This window comes from Loxodonta africana, chromosome 26 (genome assembly GCF_030014295.1).
Source record: "Loxodonta africana isolate mLoxAfr1 chromosome 26, mLoxAfr1.hap2, whole genome shotgun sequence".
In the NCBI taxonomy this organism is placed as follows: Eukaryota; Metazoa; Chordata; class Mammalia; order Proboscidea; family Elephantidae; genus Loxodonta; species Loxodonta africana.
Genome location: NC_087367.1, coordinates 24041360 through 24064707, shown reverse-complemented (window position 1 = coordinate 24064707; position 23348 = coordinate 24041360). Strand labels below are relative to the sequence as shown.

The 23348-nt window shown below is 38.4% G+C and overlaps 1 protein-coding gene across 11 annotated transcripts in view; it reads right to left on the bottom strand.

Annotated features, from left to right (window-relative positions):
- The window catches only part of MAP4K3 (mitogen-activated protein kinase kinase kinase kinase 3), a 238945-nt gene that overhangs the window by 140441 nt on the left and 75156 nt on the right, over positions 1 to 23348 (bottom strand). For 10 of the 11 annotated variants that reach the window (XR_010319480.1, XR_002787226.2, XM_064277173.1 and 7 more), the window contains one exon: positions 2298 to 2355. Coding sequence is in view for 6 of the 11 variants with exons in the window: in XM_064277173.1 (XP_064133243.1) it covers positions 2298 to 2355 (58 nt within the window). In the remaining 5 variants the exon portion in view is untranslated. Of the gene's footprint in view, positions 1 to 2297; positions 2356 to 15180; positions 15228 to 23348 lie in introns of those variants that run through there. The other variant, XM_023555303.2, reaches the window with a different exon arrangement.

The following is a 23348-nucleotide window of genomic DNA, read 5'->3' as shown; positions in this document are numbered from 1 at the left end:
ATGTTCTTAATTATTTTAAGGAAATTGACTATTAGGTAAATCATCTATGTGTTTAACTATCTATAAACTTAGTGTGAACAGGAAATGCCTGTGAATACAAATGATAAAGTAAAAGTAAAATAAATATGCTACTGTAAATAAAACAGCACTATAAAGCAAAAAAGCAAATTTAGGTCACTATATAGCTCACGGAAACCCTGGTGGCGTAGTGGTTAAGTGCTACAGCTGCTAACCGAAAGGTCGGCAGTTCAAATCCACCAGGCGCTCCTTGGAAACTCTATGGGGCAGTTCTACTCTGACCTATAGGGTTGGTATGAGTCGGAATCGACTCGACAGCAATGGGTTTGGTTTTAGTTTTTATATAGCTCACAGGGTAGAGAATTATTATTTTAGTAATGTTGTTGTGCGCCACTCAGTCGATTCCAACTCATAGTGAGCCAATGTGACAGAGTAGAACTGCCCCATAGGGTTTCCTAGGGTACTGATTAATCTTTACGTAAGCAGATCACTAAGTCTCTTCTCCCGCTGAGTCACTGGATAGGTTCAAACCGTCAACCTTTCAGCTGTGCACTTAGCCATTGTGTCACCAGGGCTCCCTTTCTATTTCAATATAAACCCTATGTTTACACATTAAATATGTAATAGAGAATTAACTATTAATATCCTATAACATTACTGTGTAAGAAAAAGTTCAGTATTAAATAAAATTATCTGTTAATTTTTATCTGTTTGAAAAGTCACTTTCAGTGAAGATGTACTGAATGCATACTGGGTACTTCGCTATAAGCTCAGCAGTGGGAACACAATTTCAGTTAAGACACAGAAACACAGACAGGCGATTTCTAGAATCACAACACTGCTGTGATTAAGTGCTGTAACGGAGCTATGCCTGCAGAGCAGTCATCCTAATCATACCAGGGGTCAGAGAAGGCTTTTTGAATGAGAAGGTGCTCAGCTGATTTGAGGATGCATAAAGTGCCAGTGATTAGAAGCAATTTCATCAGGCAGCATGGCCACTTCTTAATGATTAAAAATGAAGGTTCTGCTTTATGCCAAACCTTTTTTTAACCTCAGATTTCACCAATTTCAATATCCTACTTTAATTTCTCATAAACTGAAGAGTAAGCTTACTACTCAGAATAAATGAAAAAAAAAATTGTGTTGTCATGTTAGAATGTAATTACACAAAATTTATAAATATATATAACTAAAAAGTATTCTTTATCATTATATTTCAGTGTGATACAATCACAGTAAATCAAATATCAACTTACGGTACTTTTAAAAAGTTTACTGATGATCTAAACTGGGTGGGCAAAGGATAGCAGCAGGTGGCCTTTTTTTTATGACCTTCAGCTAAGAATAGTTTTTACACCTTTGGAGGGAGAGAGAAAGGGAACAAAGGGAGAGACTTGGAGAAAGAAAGAGAGAATGAGAGAAAGTAAAAGGGAAGAAGAGAAAAAAAGTTTACAGAAAAAGTTTGCCCATCCTTGAAAACCACTGAATGGGTTTACTCATACTGAAGCTAAAACCTGTTTTACCAATCAATTCATATTATCAGTTCTTGGTAGAAGAAGCCATCAGAAAAGCACCATCGTTACGGTCTATACACTAGCACAATTACTGTTTACAGAGGGAGGAAGAAAGAACGGAAAGAGGCTTCTAAGAGAGAACACACATGAGTCAGTGGTTAGCTCAGAAAGACATGGATTTTGTAGGGAGCATCCAGAGACAGAATGTAATTGAAGCAAAAAAGGAACAGAGCAGTCCTAGGCGTTTTACAATAAACTGCTCAAGTAGGAAGGTAATTATTAGGATATTGACACATGAAATGTTTACAGCAAGATTTACTGAGAAAACTGATAACTCAGAGAAATAAAACTACTTGCCCAACTTCACAGGGCAAGGAAGCTGTGGGATAAAGAACTGGGGTACATCCTCTCAATTCTCAAATCAGTTTTTTCCCCTGCATCACACCACCCCTTCACCATAAAAACAATGTTAATCAGGAAATATACCACTACAGATTTGACACAGGTTAGCAGAATCGATCAGTTAGAAGAAAAAAAGTCTCCTCGGCAATTTCCCTCCCTCCCCCAATTATTAGTTATTTTTCCAGCAGAACTAAGCAAAGTGTCTACAGGTTTCAAAGTGGAGGAAAAAATAGACAACCAGTTCTGTGTCCAAGAAAACGCTTGGTCAGACAAGAGAACACTGACCAAACACCATTAAAATAAGCCTTAGGATAGCCAACGGCTTCCAGCAAAATAAGAAAGATCAAATTTCAAATAATTTACCTGGTTCCAATTTTATTACTTTAATTGCTGCCAATTCACCAGTGTTAACATTCCGTGCCTACAAAAAGAAAAGATAATTGTTAAAGCTTTATGAAATGTTATTTTAGTTTACTCTTTATTTTCAATTAATACAGGAATATTTTCTAAAGTAAGAACAGCAAGTCATTTGTATTTATAAAAGAAATAGATTCTTCACATTGAACTTCAACATTAATTCATGTGTAAATTTAATAATGGCAATAGCTAATATACACAAAAAATTCACTGTGTGCCACTACTCTAAATGTTTTTATATATTAATTCATATAACCTTCACAACAATCTTATGATTTAGGTACTAACACTAGTCTCATGTTGCAGGTGAGAAAATCGAAGGAGAGAGGAATTAAAGAACTTATCAAGGCCAGACAGCTAGTTAGTGACAGCATTGGGATTCAAATCCAGGGGGCAGTGTGGCTCCAGAGACTGAGCTTTAAAGCATTACACTATACTGCTATTCATTCAAAGGCTAACTAAAATTTTGAAGTGATTAATTAGCTTCAAATTTTTTAATGAAAAAATTTTAAACTTGGAATTTGAAAGGCTAAAGCAATTACATAATGATGAAAGCAGCCCCCCACACACCTTTTTAAACATACATGATGGTGTAGTCAAGTAAATGTAGTTCAAAACAAACCAAATATATTTTTGCAAGGCATGTATTAAAAATAAAAATCACTTTTTAAAGATCAATTCACAATATCAGATTCATGGTAATTAAATTATATAAATAAGCACAAACTATCTTTTCAATCTGAGTAAAAATAGTCACTCTTTGGGATTTTAAAATGCTTTATAATCAGATCAGAGCTTTCAAAATAATATTTGAAACTAAGTAAATTAATTTTCAAATCAACCAATGTAAACCAATACATGCAATTCCCAGATCCCTCATGTGACCAAATTAGTTCTTATTTGCAACCCTATGCGAGCCACCTGGCAGGGCTTGATTCCCACGGTCCTAGTTGGGATCCTAAGAACGATGGAGCATTAAAAATGGCAGCCAAGGATCTAGACAGGTAGCTAGATATATGACATAGCCACTGCTGAAAATAAAAAATTTTAATCTTTTAGCTCAAAGAATAGAAGTATTAAAAGACTTCCCCTTACAAATTATGGAAAAAATTAAAATTTGCAAGATAATTTCATTAAAAAAATTATTCTTTCAAACAAAATCCCCATAACTAATAAAAACATGATGCCAACTTACGAGGGAATGTACAAAACAAATTTAAGCACTTATTTCAAAATGTACTTAATATCCATTAAACGAGATGGACGTTTCAAATGGACAGTGCTTGCTAAGTATTTGTTCCCTTCCTTAGGCTAAGAAGACATATAAATGATAAAATGGAAATAAATAAAACCAAAATATCATTCTGAAAGCATTTTGTAAAGGGTTCAGAGTGTACCTGGAAAATAGTCTAGTGTATCAAGCCAGGTCGCTATGAGTCGGAATCGACTCGATGGCACTGGGTTATGGGTATATCAAGCCAACTTTCATCATAAAGCTTCCCAAGCTCTATCACAACTACTTCCCTTCCTCCACACTTCTGAATCTTTTCTCTGCTAGGCTCCTTAATGCCACATCTTTTTCAGCATTTCCTCTAAATAAAATATGATGAGATGCTACTCCCTCCAATTCTTAACACTTTAAAATTCTTCCATGGTTTTTTTTTTTTGCTTACTGAAAAGAAATTCAGAGTATGGGCGATTCCACTGTGGAACAGCAGAGAAAATATAAACTCATAGAAAGGTAGAATGATTATTTTTATAGGTGAAATTTTGTTCCCAGGAGGGCACAAAATTGACCACAGGAGGGCACACTCTCTACTGACAAACACAAAGTTCTGTCCAGGATGGGCTGCTGGACATAATGTGCTCTACTAAAAATAGCTTTACTAATAGTTTACACCAGCACATACACACAGGAAACTGGGACAGTAAGCTACTGATGAGCAGTTTACCAGTCAGTATTTACTACAGGCTTGACTTATAATTTTTCAAACGGTAAATCAGTCTAGAATTTTCTAAAGGATAACAGAAAGTTTTATAGTTCTTCAGAGTGAATACAAAATGAGACAGCTAAAATGGTAATTTTTTTTTGTCTTCTGTGCTGTCTGAAATATTTTCCCATATGTAAGTTATCTGGAAACCCTGGTGGTGTAGTGGTTAAGTGCTACAGCTGCTAACCAAGGGGTCGGCAGTTCGAATCCACCAGGCGCTCCTTGGAAACTCTATGAGGCAGTTCTACTCTGTTCTATAGGGTCGCTATGAGTCGGAATCGACTCGATGGCACTGAGTATTTTTTCTGGGTAAGTCATCTGGCAGAATTAAAATAACCCACAAAAAGGGGAAAAAAGTAAGAAGAAAACCCTTGGAAAACTATTTTTCAGCTTTTCATCATCAAAATTTCCATGCTTATTAATAAAGGGTTTTTTAAGTATAATTCATCAGGAATTTTGTTCTTCTTGCAAAAATAAATTATACTTGGTTGTCTCTGAATCAACAATGGTCAAGGTCACACGGAGGTAAATTTAAAAAATGAACATTATCTGTTATCTCTCACATTCTTCTGCAGCCGCTATTACGTCTTTATTTTTTTCCCCCATCACTTAGAGCAACTCTTTTTTTTTAACAAGAAAAAGGTAAATATTGTAAAATATTACCCTGCACAAAGTCAAAAATTTCTAATTCGGTATTAGGAACATAAAATTTTCAGACTTGTTATGGGCAAAACACTGTGGCTAAATATCCTAAGCATCTAGACCTAGTCTGCTGCCACATCACTGATCTGCCCACCATTCTTGACATGCTCCCAAAGTAATGTTTCTCATGTTGTTCTTGAGCTCAAAAGTCTTCAACAGTACACTGTGTTCAAAACAAGAATGCGGGTTCCTTGTCAGAGTACTTAAAATTTACGCTAAATAAAGCATTTTTTAAAAGAGCTTTACTGAGATGTAATTCACATACCATAAAGTTCACCCCTTGCAACTGAGTCAATTCCAACTCACAGCGAACCTATAGGACAGAGCAGAACTGCTCCACAGGGTTTCCAAAGAGCAGCTGACAGATTCAAACTGCCAACCTTTTGATTAGCAGCTTAGCTCCTAACCCTGTGCCACCAGGGTTCCTTGAGTACGTACGGTTCAGTGGTTTTTAGTAAATTCACAGAGTATCACCACTATCCAATTTTAGAACATTTTCATCACTCCAAAAAGAAACCCTGGGCCCACTAGCAGGCATTCCCTATTCTTCCATCCTCCAGCTCCCAGGACCACTAATCACTTTCTGTCTCCATGGATTTGACTACCCTGAGTATTTCATGTAAGTGGAATCATACAGTATGTGCTATTTTGTAACTGGCTCCTCTCACTTAGCATGTGTTTAAGTTCATCCACATTGCAGCATGTTTCAGTGCTTCGTTCCTTTTTAAGGGCTGAATACTATCCCATTATAGGGAAATATATTTTGTTTACCCATTCATCATCTGATGGACGTTTGGGTTGTTTCCACTTTAGGACAATTATGAATAGTGCTGCTATTAACATCAGCGTACAAGGTTTTGTGTGGAACTGTGTTTTTAATTCTCTTGTATATGTATCTAGTAGTGGGACTGCTGGGTCACATGGTAACTCTATGTTTAACATTTTGAGGAAATGCCAACCTGTTTTCCAAACAGTCTTCCAAACAATTCCAAAATGGCTACACCATTTTACATTACCACCTGCATGTATGAGGGTTCCAATTTATCCACATCCTTGCCAACATTTATTATCTTTTTATTTTAAACATTCTAGTGTGTATAAAGTATGTCACTTTAGTTTCATTTGCATTTCTCTAATAACTAATAATGTTGAGCTTCTTTTCAGGTGCTTATTGGCCATTTGAATATGTTCTTTGGAGAACTGTCTATTCCATCCTCTGCCCACTGGATTGTAAAAAGCTCTTTAGGTGTTCCAGATACAAGTGCTTGTGAGTTACACAGTTTGCTAAGTATTTTTCCCCATTCTGGAGTTGTATTTTCACTTTCTTGACAACATTCTTTGAAGTACAAGTTTTTAGATTTGATGGAGTCCAACTTATCTATATTTTGTCATTTGTGCTTTTAGCGTTATATCTAAGAAAACACTGTTTAACCCGAGGTCACGAAGATTCTATGTTTTCTTCTAAGAGCTTCATAGTTTAACTCCAATACATTTCGGTCTACAAGCCATTTTGAGCTAATTTTTCAACTTCATTTTTTATGCATGAGAATATCTAGTTGTGAAAGGATTATTTTAACTATAAAACTCTTCATTACCTGGAGCCTGCCTATCTTGCCTGCCACTCCCTAATTTGCATTTTATGGTCTAGCCAAACTAACCAATGCTAACAATAGTTTTGCCCTTTGGTACTGACTGACTAGATAAACTTTTACCCCAACTCTTTCCCCTGGTCTAACTCTTAGGCATCCTTTAAGGATCAGTTTAGGTTATTACAGCTTCTTCCAAGCTTTTCCCTGACCCTGGTCCTACACCTTATTCTGGTTTAGGAACCACACACACACACACTCACTCATAGATTCTGGGTCACCTTTCTCAAATGCAAGTATGCTGAGGAAGAAAATCCTACAGATCTAAAACTGATTAACAGCTAACAGAGGCTCTTGGAAACTATTAAATTTCAAATCTTTTCCAGAATTCAGTTTAGTATGGTTAGCCTCTTAGAGGCCATTCAGACTAGACCTAGTTTGGGAAAGGATGCTCTGAAATGGTTTCATGCTGACTGTTGAGTTATCTCCAGCTATCAGAAAAGTATTCCCTGAGTTTGGGAGTAAACAACATAATCGAAAAGCAATCACTAAGAGCCAAAAATATGCTAGGAACTATGCAAATTGAGTTAGAGACAGTCATTGTCAGTAAAAAAAAAAGTCTGACCATGGTCTGCATACCAAGCAACCCAGGGTATTCAAAACCTACTATTAAATCTGAATATGAAGAGAGGTTCTAAAATGGGAGTAAAAAAGTCAAAGTTTAGTCTTGGTTCTGCCAATAACAAGCAATGGTACCTGGGCAAGTAATACTCCTTGTATCCTTTTCACCATGTTCCAACCCCAGTTTAAAAACAAAATGATGAAGATACATTACTTCTGAAGTTCTTTCTAATCCTAAAAGTCAATGTTTATGTCAAATAATTGCAATCTAAATTAATGGATTCCAAATACTGAACCAGCTGGCTGGTTTTACAGGAATCACTATGATGAGCTTAAAAACACCACCACCAATGATGATTTTAAATCGACATGGAATCTGTATTTAGTTACCCAGGTGATTCTGAAACCCACACACAGACAGGTTTGAAACCTGATCTAAAGCACTTTGCCACTTGAGCTTTATAAAATGTAACTACCAACCTCTAAGTCTGAAAGGGGTGTTATAGGGATGGCTTTATGAAGGAGACACCATTTAAACAGAGGGTTGAAAGATGGGCTAGGTTATAAAATAAAAGAGGGAAAAGAAGATGCATAGAAAGAAAGCATGAGCAAAGGCACAGGGATAGAAAAACACAAGCTATTTTGAGTGTACTGGACAGGCCAGACCTCAGGGTGCCACCCATACAAATACAGCCACATGAAAGTCCCAGTTTTATGTTTGCTTTTCCACAGCTAACTGGACTAAGCGTATGCCTGTCACATGAGTAACCAATTCAAAGGGGGACTGATAGCCTGGATGATATATATCCCTGGTTTGCCCAGGCCACTGTGGTTTACGCCTACATTCAGGCATAATTATTAATTAATAGTGCCTGCTTTCCACTCTAAAAAAAAAAAAAAAAAACAGTTAAAAATGTATTTACTTTTAATAATTATAAGGTCACCCTATCAATAACCCTGAGCTAACATGAAAAAGCAAACTGGTCAGTAAGATTCTCTAAAATAGGGGTGAGAAAGAAAATACAACCTGTTTTTTTTAAATAAGGTTTTGTTTTTTAAAGAACACAGCCCCATTCATTAATTTAAGTATTGTCTGTGACTGCTTTCACACTACAACAGCAGGGCTGAGTAGCTGACATAGAGACCATATGGCCTGAAAGCCTGAAGTATTTACTATCTGGCCCTTTACAGAAAAGGTTTGCTGACCCCTGCTTTAAACAGTATTGTCCAACAGAACTTTCTGTGTTGATGAAAACATTCTATATTTGCACTGTCCAATATGGTAGCTCCATGCCATATATATTATAGTGAAATGTGCAGAGATCTGGAGTTAGAAAACCAAAAGAAAAGAACATGCTCTGCATTTCTCAAGCTGAAAGAACTGAAGAAAAAATTCAAGCCCCAAATTGCAAAACTGAAGGATTCTACGGGCAAATATTGAATGACACAGAAAGCATCAAACGAAGATGGAAGGAATGCAGAGTCACCGTATCAGAAAGAACCGGTTCTCGTTCAACCACTTCAGTAGGTAGCATATGATGAAGAGCCGATATTGAAGGAAGAACTCCAAGCTGCACTGAAAGCATTTGCGAAAAACAAGGCTCCGGTTACTGACAACACCAATCGAGATGTTTTGACAAAGAAATGCAACACTGGAAGTGCTTGGTCTATGCCAAGAAATTTGGAACACAGCTACCTGGCCAACCAACTGGAAGAGATCCATACTTGTGCCCATTCCAAAGAAAGGTGATCCAACGAAACATGAAAATTATGGAATAATATCACACACAAGTAAAATTTTGCTGGAAATCATTCACAAGCAGCTGCAGCAGTGCACGGACAGAGAACTGCCAGAAATTCAAGCTGGGTTCAGAAGAGGACATGGAACGCGGTGTATCACTGCTAAAGGCACATGGACCTTCGCTGAAACCAGGGAATATCAGAAAGATGTTTACCTGTGTCCTACTAACTACACAAAGGCGTTCAACTGTGTGAGCCATAACAAATTATGGATAGCATTGCGAAGAATGGGAATTCCAGAACACTTAATTGTGCTCATGAGGAACCTGTACAAAGACCAAAACGCAGTCATTCAAAAAGAATAAGAGGATGCTGAATGGCTTAAAATTAGGAAAGCTGTGTGTCAGGGCTGTATCCTTTCACACTACTTATTCAATCTGTATGCTGAGCAAATAATCCGAGAAGCTGGACTATATGAAGAGGAATGCGGCATCGGGATTGGAGGAAGACTCACTAACAACCTACCTTATGGAGATGACACAACCTGCTTTCTCAAAGTGAAAAGGACTTGAACCACTTACTGATGAAGATCAAAGAGTATAGCCTTGAGTATGGATTACACTTCAACGTAAAGAGAACAAAAATCTTCACAACTGGACCAATAAGCAACATCACGAAAAACAGAGAAAATAACAAAGTTGTCAAGGATTTCATTTTACTTGGATCCACAATGAACACCCATGGAAGCAGCAGTCAAGAAATCAAACAAAGCATTGCACGATGTATTGCACTGGGCAAATCTGCTACAAAAGACCTCTTTTAAGTGTTAAAAAACAAAGATGTCACTTTGAGGACTAAGGAGTGCCTGACCCAAGTCATGGTATTTTCAATCGCCCCATATGAATGCAAAAGCCAGATAATGAATAAGGAAGACCAAAGAAGAACTGATGCCTTTGAATTATGGTGCTGTCTTAAGAATACTGAATATACCATGGACTGCCGAAAGAACCAACAAATCTGCCTTGGAGGAAGCACCATCTGAATGATCCTTAGAAGCACCTGTCTCACGTACTCAGAACGTTGTCAGAAGGGACCAGTTCCTGGAAAAGGATATCATGCTTGGTACAGTAAAGAGTCAGTGAAAGCGAGGAAGACCTTCAACAAGATGGACTGACACAGTAGCTGCAACGATGGGCTCAAGCACAGCAACAACTGAGTATGGCGGAGGATCGGGCAGTGTTTCGTTCTGTCGTACATAGGGTCACTATGAGTTGGAACTGACTCGATGGCACCTAACAATAACATCAACATGCCATGTGTGGCTACTGCAACTGAAGAGTTAAATTTTATTTAGTTATATGCGCGTATATGCAATAAAAATGTTAAATTTCGAGTTTTATATACATATTTTTTTAATTACCAGAGAGTAAAATTGATTTCTTTGATGGTGTACAGTTCTAGGAGTTTAAACACATGTACAGATTCAGGTAACCACCACCACTACAGTTCCATCTCTTCGAGAAACTCTCTTGGGAGTCATATCCTCCCCCTATTCCAATCCCTGGCAGCCACTGATTCATTCTCTATGCTTAGAGGTTTGCCTTTTCAAGAATGCCATACAAATTAAATCATACATCATATAACCTTTTGAAACTGTCTTCTTTCACTCAATATAATGCCTTGTGATTTATCCAAGTAACAGTATGTCACTGGTTTGTTCCTTTTTATTCGTGAGTAGAATTCCATTGTAAACCCGTTACCCATTGCCTTTGAGTCAATTCCAACTCATATTGACCCCATAGGACAGAGCAGACCTGCCCCACAGAGTTTCCAAGGCTTTAATCTTTATGGGAGCAGACTGCCACATGAAGGCTGTCCCAGCATACCAATAAGCTGTATTTCAAAGTTTAATTTTTAAGTAGTTTGGAACTCAAAATGAACTTATTCCATATCTATATTAAACGACAACTGTTGACCACAGGTGTCAACTTCATCAATAATATACGTAAAACGTAACTAAACTAAAAGTGGCACTGAGCTTGGGAAAGGATAAGGGATCAGGTATCCACCTTCCAATCTCACACTACAGAAGCAGGAGAAACGGGATTCCAGCCCAATGGTGTCCAAATTCCAGAGTTCATAAAAATCACCCGAGATTTTGCTTTTGAAAATGTGTTGGACTAGATATGGAAATAATATAGGGTCGCTATGCATCAGAACCGACTCTACGGGACATAACAACAACAACCAAAAAAAAAAAAACCCAAACCCATTGCCGTCAAGTCGATTCAGACTCAGAGCAACCCTAAAGGACAGAGCTGAACTGCCCCATAGAGTTTCCAAGGAGCGCCTGGTGGATTTGAACTGGCAATCTTTGGGTTAGCAGCCGTAGCACTTAACCACTATGCCACCAGGGTTTCCAACAACAACAAGAGAAATGAAAAAGTCTCCCACCATAAAAACCCAGAAATAGCAGACAGGATAAAACAGAAATTCCTTTAAATGCACTGGTATAGGCAAAAAGAAAACAGTAATTAGCTCAAAAAACTTTCTGTTGAATACATTTATTGAATGAAATCAGGGATAAAACAAGAGCTAAAACCATGACCAAGTTTATGGAACCTAGCTGTTTGATTTCTTACATTTTTATTAGATTTGGGAAAGGTGGAATTTAGATCACCGCAAAAATCAGCAATACAGGTATCCTCGACTTACGAAGTATCTGAGTTACGACGAATTGCACTTAGGACAGTACTTTTTTTTTTTTTTAATCTTATGGTTAATAACATGTACTACATACAGTGTTGCAGCATGTAACTTGCTGGTGTAATTCTCAGATGTTCAACTTTATAACTTACTGTTCAAAACACTACCGTACAGCAGGCTATGGCCTGATCTACAATAAAATCACTGTTGGTGTCAGAAGTAGCTATGGATAGAAGGTTGGGAAATGTTCAACTCTAATAATATAGACAAATGAACTGCACACGTGCCTAACAGCCGTCATGACTCTGACTTCATTGTTACAACACTTATGCGACAACACCATAGACCAGGCCTATGGCATGATCTTATTCAGTGTTTTGTACCGTAAGAAGTATCAGTTGTTAATCTGAAATGCGGTTTTCAACTAACATCAGAACGGACTTAAGACAGAGTCCTGGGATTGGAACTACCTGTACTCTTCAAGAGCCACACCTCTCGGTGAATGAACAGGTGGGGTAAATGAAGTCTACCCATTGGTAAAGAGTGAATAAAAAAACAACTTGTTTGAATCAGGCCTCGGCTGGAAAAGGAAAATAATTCCCATTGAAAATTCGTAATTACAAGCCTGTCCTCAGCAAAGCTAAGGGTATAAACTTAAACTTCTTGATAAGACCAAGAACTACAAGCTGAGGAATGAATTTAAACCATTTCTGCGTTGGCAGTACACCAGCTCACCTGTCAGAAACAAGCAAATTCTCTATAAAGAAACACGCTTTCAACGCATACCCCAGAAAATTCCTAAATATTAGTATCAGCCAAATATAGGCTTAAAACAGAAAATTGCTAAACACAAAAGGAAGCAAACCACCATGAGTTAAGAACAGCCAAAGCTATGAACAACACAATTAAAACTGCAAGAAGTTCAGATTTTGGAATGAACAGGTGAATAATAAAAAATTAAAAAGATGCTTTAAAAGTTTACAAGAATAAAAGAAGGCACTAAATATATGAGTCAGAAATAAGAGATATAAAAAATGACCCAGCCGGTAGGAAATAAAAAATATATAATCATTAAAATTAAAAACCGAATGGATTAGACATAGGCAGAATTGGTAAACTGGATGATAGATGTGAAGAAATTACCCACTATGCAGCAAAGAGAATCAAAGAGGTAGAAGCTATCAAAGAGCAGTTAAGAGACATAAAGAATAAGATAAGATCTAGCAAGCATCTTACTGGAGTTTCAGAAGGAGAGAACAGAAAGAATGGAGAATTATTTCAAGAGACAGTGGCTGCAAATTTCCCAGAGCGAATGTAAGACATAAATCCTCAGATTCTGGAGGCACAAATCCCAAGGAGGACTAATTAAAAAATAAATAAATAAACTAACACAGCATATGAAACTGTAGAACACTACAGACAAAGAGGTGATCTTTAAAAGCTGTCAGAAAAAAAGACAGAAGATATACAAAGGAACAACAATTAGACTTCTCAGAAAAATAGAAGTCAGAAGGACTGTAGGTTAATACCGCACTGAGAGAAATTAAGCTAATCTTGAATCATATTCCCAGGTAAAACATCATTCATGAAATAGAGCAAAATAAAGATACTCTCTGACAAACAAAACCTGAGAGTTCACCACCAAAAGATGTGCAATAATGTGTTCTTTTAAAGAGTATATTTCAGGATTTAACTCAAATATTGAATAGCATGTAAATGGTAAGGTGTTACTGAAGTTTAAGTTCTAAGGATCTTGTATTGTTTAAAAAGTGGGTAGAGTTAGTAATTTGGGGTTTTAGGTTAGGTATAATTATTTAAAAGGTTAAGAGTAATACAAATGAAAATAGTATTCTTATCAAGGATGGTACTACACCATAAGGGGGTATATGGAAATGTGTAAGAGTCCTGCGCCATCTTCACAATAATTGATATGCTTTTAAGCCCACTGTTGCAACCACTGTGTCAATCCATCTCCTTGAAGGTCTTCCCCTTTTTCGCTCACCCTCTACTTTACTAAGCAAGATGTCCTTCTCCAGGGACTGCTCCTCCTGACCAACGTGTTCAAAGAATGCTAGACAAACTCTCACCATCCTTGCTTCTAAGGAACACTCTGGCTGTACTTCTTCTAAGACAGATTTGTTCGTTCTTCTGGCAGTACATGGTATATTCAATATTCTTTGATAACACGGTAATTCAAAGGTATCAATTCTTTGTCAGTCTTCCTTATGCATTGTCCAGCTTTCGCACGCATATGAGGCAACTGAAATCCTCAAAATGACATCTTTGCTTTTTTAACATTTTAAAGAGGTCTTTTGCAGCAGATTTGCCCAATGCAACGCGCGTCTTGATTTCTTGACTGTTGCTTCCATGGATGTTGACTGTGGATCCAAGTAAGATGAAATCCTGGACAACTTCAATCTTTTCTCTGTTTACTATGATTTTACTTATTGGTCCAGTTGTGAGGATTTTCCTTTTATGTTAAGGTGCAATTGGTACCGAAGGCTGTAGAGTCTTTGATTTTTATCAGGAAGTCCTTCAAGTCCATTTTGCTTTCAGCAAGCAAGACTGTGTCATCTGCATATTGCTGGTTATTAGTCTTCCTCCAATGCTGATGCCACGTTCTTCTTCGTATAGTTCAGCTTCTTGGATTATTTGCTTAGTATACAGACTGGAAACCCTGGTGGCGTAGTGGTTAAGCGCTACACCTGCTAACCAAAAGGTCAGCAGTTCAAATCCACCAGGCACTCCTTGGAAACTCTATGGAACAGTTCTACTCTGTCCTATATGGTTGCTATGAGTCGGAATCGACTTGATGCCAATGGGTTTCTGTTTTTCTTATACAGCCTGAATAAGGATGGTGAGAGGATACAACCTTGGCACACACCTTTCCTGATGTTAAACCACAGAGTACCCCCTTATTCTGTTCGAATGACTGCGTGTTGATCTATGTACAGGTTCTGCATGAGCACAATTAAGTGTTCTGGGATTCCCATTCTTTGCAATGTTATCCATAATTTGTTATGATCCAGAATCAAATGCCTTCACTGACAGACGAGTGGTGTCTGCACTTGAGGTGCTAGGCCAGACCTGAACGCAGGTCTCTCACTTACAGGGCGAGAATTCTACCACTGAACCACCACTGTCTTCTATTATTCTCCCAGAAATAGGAAACTCACAATATAAGGCAAATATCTATGAACTCACAGTTCTAGTTTTCTTAAAAAATCAATTTTTTTAATTGTAAAAGCATAGAAGAAAACGTAAATAAAATATATTCCATTCACCTTATTATTACTACCAAGTTTGTCCCTTAATCCCGGGGCAAACTAGAATCCCTTTGGAAACTCTTGCTCCAGAAAGATAAGTAGACAGGCAGACAAGATGGTATATGCACGCAAGAAAACAAATACACACAAAGGAAATATAGCATAGTGATTGTCAGTATGTACTGTGCGTTTCAATCCTAGCTCCGTCATTTATTACCTTTAATGACCCTGGCAGGGAAAGTTCTTTAACCTCTCTACGCCAGTGTCCTCATCTGTAAAATAGAAATAATGAGGTAAACTACCTCATAGGACTGCTGTGAAGATTAAATTAGTCAGTATTTGTAAAAAGATTAGGCCAGGTAGATACTAAGTGCTCAACTATTCTATTATTAATCATAACCACATATATATGCATAAAATTTAACTTTTAAATTTACAGCAAGGTAGGTAATGTTTATACTCTTTGTACAATGTTCTATATTTCCTGAATATTATATGTAAATATCATACTAATCAGAAAAATTATAAATATATATTTTTTTAAATTTTAATGTGTATTTTTTGTACCTTTTCTTTTCCACATCTTGACTCAGTAAAGTGACTCTCAAAACCAGGAGTAAACTAGGAAAATATTGATAAATCTATACGCATCTGCTTAAAATGGACTATAAAACATGCACTCAGGAAAAACAATAATTCCCATTTCTGTAAAGAAGCATTTAAGATCAGGTAGGAGTTTTATGGATTCTCCGGGCGGTGCAAACGGTTAACGTGCTCAGCTGCTAACCAAAGGGTTGATGGTTCAAGTCCACCTAGAGATCCCTTGGAAGAAAGGCCTGGTGATCTACTTTCAAAAAATCAGGATTGAAAACTTTATAGAGCCCTGACTGCTTTGACAGGATCACAACAGAGCATTCCAGACACAGCGGAAGAAAAATGTAGAACAAAATTCAAGTTCACAAAAAAAGACCAGACTTACAGGTCTGACAGAGACTGCAGGAACCCAAAACTATAGCCCCCAGACAGCCTTTTAAACTCAGAACTGAAATCACTTCCGAAGTCCACCCTTTAGCCCTTCAGCCGAAGATTACACAGGTCTATAAAACAAACAATATCACATGTGAAGAGTGTGCTTCTTAGCCCAATCAGGTAAATGAGACCAAATGAGCAATACCTCCCCAAAAGCGAAGGCAGGAAGGGATAAGCAAATGCAGACCCCAGGGTGGAAATGGGGAGAATGTTGACATGTCGCAGGGATTGGAACCAATGTCACAAAACAATCTGTGCATAAATTGTTGAATGAGAAACTAATTTGCTCTGTAGACTTTCACCTAAAACCCAAAAAGCACAATAAAAAAAGAAAGAAAAGAAAATTCTACGGAGGGCAGTTCACTGGGGTCACCATGAGTCAGAATCAACTCAATAGCAACTGGTCACTGATCAGGAGCCTCACAGGTAAATGACTCCTAAGATGAACGTTTATGTAAAGCAAATAATCATTGTGTAACATAAAACACCATCCTCTAGGTTACCTGTTTTAGAAATACAAACTTATGTGAAACAGTATGTGTACCTGGTGAAGAATATTGAATATATACCATGGACTGCCAAAAGAATGAACACATTTCTCTTGGAAGAAGTACAGCCAGAATGCTCCTTAGAACCAAGTATGGCAAGACTTTGTCCTACATACTCTGGACAGGTTATCAGGAAGGAACTGTCCCCTGGAGAAGGACATCATGCTTGGTAAAGCAGGGGGTGAGCGAAAAATAAGAGGACCTTCAACAAGATGGACTACTGACACAGTGGATTCAACAATGGGCTCAAACAAAACGACAACCATGGGGACAGCACGGGACCGCCAGTGTTTCGCTCTGTTTTACGTGAGTCAGAAGCGACTTGACAGCACCTAAGGACAACAGTTAATCTTACTAGTTAATTCAGAACATGCTTTGACTACACTGTCATTATGCTATATCCTACCTAATACAACATTCAGGGATTTGGCTAAAAGGTTAGGGGCAAGAGTAGCAAAGTAAGGAAATATTTTATCTCAAATTGCGTGTGACAGAAACACTATCATAATGATTGTCCAATAATATTTCAGTTATTAGGAGATAATTAGACACACAATGATTAGAAAAGTGTGTTTCTGGCAAAAAGAGCAATAGAACAAAACAGTCCAAATTTAGATTATGATAAAGGTAGCAACTGAAATCAGTGGGGAAAGGACACTTTCAAAACTACTGCTATTCAAAGTAGTTTCCTGAATAAACTGAATGCTTCAAAGGCCAGCATAGCAGTGGCAGGGGTCTGGTGACCATGGTTTCAGGGGACATCTAAGTCAACTGGCATAATAAAATCTATTAAGAAAACATGCTGCATCCCACTTTGAAGAGTGGCGTCTGGGGCCTTGAACGCTAGCAAGCAGCCATCTAAGATGCATCAATGAGTCTCAACCCACCTGGATCAAAGGAGAATGAAGAACACCAAGGACACAAGGTGATTACGAGCCCAAGAGACAGAAAGGGCCACACGAACCAGAGACTACATCATCCTGAGACCAGAAGAACTAGATGGTGCCTGGCTATAACTGATGACTGCCCTGACAGGGGACACAACAGAGAGCCCCTGAGGGAGCAGGAGAGCAGTGGGATGCAGACTCCAAATTCTCATAAGACCAGACTTAATGGTCTGACTGAGACTAGAAGGACCCTGGTGGTCATGGTCCCCAGGCCTTCTGTTGGCCCAGGACAGGAACCATTCCCGAAGCCAACTCTTCAGACGTGGATTGGACTAGACAATGGGTTGGAGAGGGATGCGGGTGAGGAGGGAGCTTCCTGGATCAGGTGGACACTTGAGACTATGTTGGTATCTCCTGCCTGGAGGGGAGATGAGACGGTAGAGGAGGTTAGAAGCCGGCGAAGTGGATACAAAAAGAGAGCACGGAAGGAGGGAGCGGGCTGTCTCATTAGGGGGAGAGTAATTGGAAGTATTGTTTTTAGCAAGGTGTATATAAGTTTTTGTGTGACAGACTAACTTCATTTGTAAACTTTCACTTAAAGCACAATAAAAATTATTAAAAAAAAACCTGCTATTCATTTTATGCTATATATCACAATAAATTCAGATGTTTTAAAACTTATATGTAAAAACCAAAATTATTAAAATACTAGTAGAAAACAGAACATTTTGATAATCACGGAGTGAAGACCTCCCAAACATAACATGAATCCAGAAGCCACAGAGAAAAACAACAGCATACTTGGCTGCCTACAAATTAAGGCTTCTGTACAGTGATCAAAATAAACAAGTAGAAAATGAAGAAAGAATGATGGTAAATAGCAATTTATGAAAGAAATACAAATAATGGATATTATAAAATCTTTATCAACCTCACTTAAAATGAAAGAAATGCAAATTAAAACAATAAAATACATTTTTGACGTATCATTCTGTCAGAAAAAAAATTTTTTTAATGAAATCTAATATCTAGAACTGGCAAAAGTATGAGAAAAATGGGCCTTCTCATATATCTATAATAGGGGTATAAACAGTAACGATAATTTTCAAATCCTTTCAATGAGTTTTTTATTTCAGTTATTGTATATTTCAACGGCAATGGGTTTGTTTTGTTTTGGCACAGTGGTTAAGAGCTTGGCTGCTAACCAAAAGGTCGGCAGTTCGAATCCACCAGCCGCTCCTTGGAAACCCTATGGGGCAGTTCTACTCTGTCGTATAAGTTTGCTATGAGTCGAAATTGACTTGATGGCAACAGGTTTGGTTTGTTTTTTTATTTAGGAGTCCCTGGGTGGTGCAAATGGTTAAAAGCTCAGCAATTAACTTAAAGGGTGGTTGTTCAAATCCACCCAGAGGCAGCACCTTGGAAGAAAGGCCTGGCGATCTACTTCTGAAAGATCACAGCCACTAAAAACCCTACTCTGAAACACATGGGGTCACCATGGGTCAGAATCAACTAGACAGCAACTGGTTTGCTTTTCCGGGTTATCTATTTCCAGCTTCCTCCAGACCAGTCAGAATATTCACCCTGAACAGTCCACTAGCAAGATCTGTCCTATCTCTTTCAGAGCCAGAGGTCAGGGCCCTTCCCAGTGCACAGGAGAGCCAGGTGTAGCGTAGGGGTGCACTGAGGTTCCAGCTGCCCTGCAGCTCTCCATCTGCCACCCCGGGAAGGAGAGGGGAGGGGACCTTGGAAGAAGCTCTTTTCCTACTATGACATTTGTCCTTGTTTTGATTCAGTTTGCCACTCCTTGCTCTGATCTTCTGCCCACTATTTCAGGGTTGTGACAGAGCTAATTACAAGCTACTAGTTGCCTTTCTTGCTGTTTATGTGGGAAGGGTCAGGATTTTCCCAGGATCACAATAATATTTAGAGGACCAACTTTTAGTATCACCATTTTAAAACATATATCCTATGATCCAGTAATTTCAGTTCTAACAATTTATCCCACAAATATGCTTAGAAAGGAACAAAGAATAACACAGGTCTCTCTGGCTCACTGCCCCACTTACTAATGTAGGGCTTCTGGTCCCCGGCAAAGTCGTCCCCATAAATCTGTAAGTCTCCATTCCTGTTCAGCTCTTTCCATATGTCCCTGCCTTGAAGACCACCTAACACACTGACATGTGTAACTACTACTCCTGTGAGGATGGGGAGTCGTGTCAGAGGTCTGTGGGCGCTGTGCTCCCTACAGGCCTTCCTGTGTTGGAGCCACACTGAGTATGTATCAGAAAGGGCACCATGCAGCAATCCTCCCCTCTGAGCCCACAGCAGTTACCTGCAAATCCAGCTCTTTTCACCAAAAGGCTGAAACCTAAACCATGGCGCAGCACTAGTGCCCACCCCAAAATCTTCCAGAAAGTTCTTCTAAAAACTCCCCTTCCGGTGCCGAATTCAGTTACTCATTCGACAAACATTTATTGCAGAATTATCTAAAACTCTAGGTGACCCACGTGCTGCAGAGTACAACTACCCTCCAAAAGGTTTTCAAGACTATGACCTTTTGGGAGCTGATTGCCAAGCGTTTCTTCCAAGACATCTTTGGGTGGATTCAAATCACCAATCTTATGATTAGTAAGTAATCAAGCACTTAACCATTTGTACCACCCATGGAAACATAATACTCTAGGCACTGAACATGAGTTAAAAAGAAGATGGCAGAACCTTGTCCTCATGGAGCTTGTTTTCCAACGTGTGTGTGCGTACAGGGGGATGTAAACAATAAACAAGTACAAAACTTAAAAAAAAAAAGTACAAAGATGTGTATATACAAACGTTTGATGAAGTAGTTATTTACAATTAAGCTAAAAACAAACAAAGTGTCCATTATCAGGAAAATGATAAAACAAAATTATGACAAATTCATACTATGAAATACCACCTGGGGGAAGATCTCTTTTAGTTCCAGTTTCTTTAGCCCTGGTATTCCTCAGTCCTTGGTAATCTCTAAGTGACATCTCTCCGCCACCACCTCCCCACCCCCATTTGAGCTTAATGAGATTTTCATAACACGGTATTGAATTAGAAAGCAAGTTGTATAGTAACATAGTACTAAAAAAACTACATGGGTAAGTATATGACATACATAAACATACACACCTACACAGAGTCCACATATCTATAGAAAAGTTCTAAAAGAATATACAGCAGTTACCAGTAGTTAAAGATGGAGACTGTAAAGTGAGAGGTGGAAGGAAGGGTCTTTCACTTTATTGAGTGCCTTAATTTTTTTCTTAAGCATGCATTATTAGTTACGAAGAAAGAAAAGCGAAAGTACTAAGAAAGCTGGGCTAATAACTTTTAAATGCACCACAACAATCTATACACAACATCAAAGAATTACACACAGAAACAGATGATTGGGTCATCTATAATTCAAGTTAAATTATTTAAAATACTGGCAGATTCTGAACCTCTAAAGGCTTTGTTGTTATTGTTAGGTACCCTCAAGTCGGTTACGACTCAAAGGGACACGATGTACAACAGAATGAAACGTTGCCTGGTCCTGCGCCATCCTCACAATCATTGTTATGCTTGAGCCCACTGCTGCAGCTATGGAGTCAGTCCGTCTCATTGAGGGTCTTCCTCCTTTTCACTGACCCTCTACTTTACCAAGCATGATGTTCTTCTCCAGGGGCTGTTCCCTCCTGATAACATGTCCAAAGTATGTGAGAAAAAGTCTTGCCATTCTTGCTAAGAGTATTCTGGCTGTTCTTCTTCCAAGGCAGATTTGTTCGTTCTTTGCCAATACCATAATTCAAAGGCATCAATTCTTCTTTGGTCTTCATTATTCATTGTCCAGCTTTTGCATGCTTATGAGGCAACTGAAAATACGATGGCTAGGATCAGGAGTACCTTAGTCTTCAAAGTGACATCTTTGCTTTTTAACACTTAAAAGAGGTCTTTTGCAGATTTGCTCAATGCAATATGTCATTTGATTTCTTGCTTCCATGGGCATTAGACTGTGGGTCCAAGTAACATGGAAATCCTGCCAACTTCAATATTTTCTCTGTTTACCATGATGTTGCTTATTGGTGCAGTTGTGACGATTTTTGTTTTCTTTATACTGAGGTGTAATCCATACTCAAGGCCATAGTCATTGATCCTCATCAGTAAGTGCTTCAAGTTCTCTTTGCTTTCAGCAAGCAAGATTGTATCACATGCATATTGCAGGTTGTTAATGAGTCTTCCCCCAATCCCAATGCCCCGTTCTTCTTCATGTAGTCCAACTTCTCGGATTAATTGCTTAGCATACAGGCTGAATAAGTAGGGTGAAAGGATACAACCCTGATGCATACCTTTTCTGATCTTAATCCACTCAGGATCCCCTTGTTCTGTTTGAACAACTGTGTCTTGGTCTAATATACAGGTTTCACATGAGCACAAGCCAGTATTCTGGAATTCCCATTCTTGATGATGTTATCCATAATTTGTTATGATCCACATAGTCAAATACCTTTGCACAGTCAATAAAACACAGGTAAACATCTTTCTGGTCTACTCTGCTTTCAGCCAAGATTCATCCATCTCACGTCAGCAATAATATCCCTCATTCCACATTCTCTTCTGAACCTGGCTTGAATTTCTGGCAGTTCCTTGTTGATGTATTGCTGCACCTGGTTTTGAATTATATTCAGAAAATCTTACTTGTGTGTGATATTAATAACATTGGTCGATAATTTCCACATTCTGTTGGATCACCTTTCTTTGGAATGGGCACAAATACAGATCTCTTCAAGTTGACTGGCCAGGTAGCTCTTGTCTTTCAAATTTCTTGGCATAGAAGAGTGAGCACCTCCAGTGCCACATCTGTTTGCTGAAGCATCTCAACTGTTATTCCATCTAGTCCTGGAGCCCTGTTTTTCACCAGTGCCTTCAGTGCACCTTGGACTTCTTCCTTCACCGCCATCAGCTCTTGATCATGGTTACCTCCTGACATGGTTAAGCACTAAACCAATTCTTTTTGGTACAGTGATTCTGTGCATTCCTTCCATCTTCTTTTGATGCTTCCTGAGTTGTTCAATACTTTCCCCATAGAATCCTTCAATATTGGAACTCATTGCTTGAATTTCTTCTTCAGTTCTTTCAGCGTGAGAAATGCCAAGCATGTTCTTCTTTCCTGGTTTTCTAACTCCAGGTCTTTGCACGTTTCATTATAATACTCTGTCTTCTCCAGCTGCCCTTGGAAATCTGTTTAGCTTTTTCTTCATTTATTCCTTTCGCTTTAGCAACTCTATGCTCAAGAGCAAGTTTCAGAGTCTCTCCTGACATCAATTTTGGTCTTTTCTTTCATTCTTTTTAATAACCTCTTGCTTTCTTCATGTATGATGTCTCTGATGTCATTCCATAACTCGTCTGGTCTTCAGTCATTAATGTTCAATGTGTCAAATCTATCTCTTGAGATGGTCTCTAAATGAAGGTGGGATATACTCGTGAACTTGTCTTAATTTTCTTTTTCTTCAACTTGAACTTGAGTATGAGCAATTGACGGTCTTTTCCGCAGTCGGTCCCTGGCCTTGTTCTGGCTGATAATATTGAGATTTTCCATCATCTCTTTCCACAGGTATAGTCAATTTGAGTCCTGTGTATTCAGTCTGGTGAGGTCCATGTGTATAAAAATCAAATACGAAACCCGCTGCCATCGAGTCGATTCTGACTCATAGCAACCCTATAGAACAGAGCAGAACTGCCCCATAGAGTTTCCAAGGAGTACCTGGTGGATTCAAGTCACCAACCTTTTGTTTAGCAGCCATAGCTCTTAACCACTACTCTACCAGGGTTTCCTCCATAGTTGCCGTTTATGTTGGTTTAAAAAAAAAAAAAAAGGTATTTGCAATGTAGAAGTCATTGGTCTTGCAAAATTC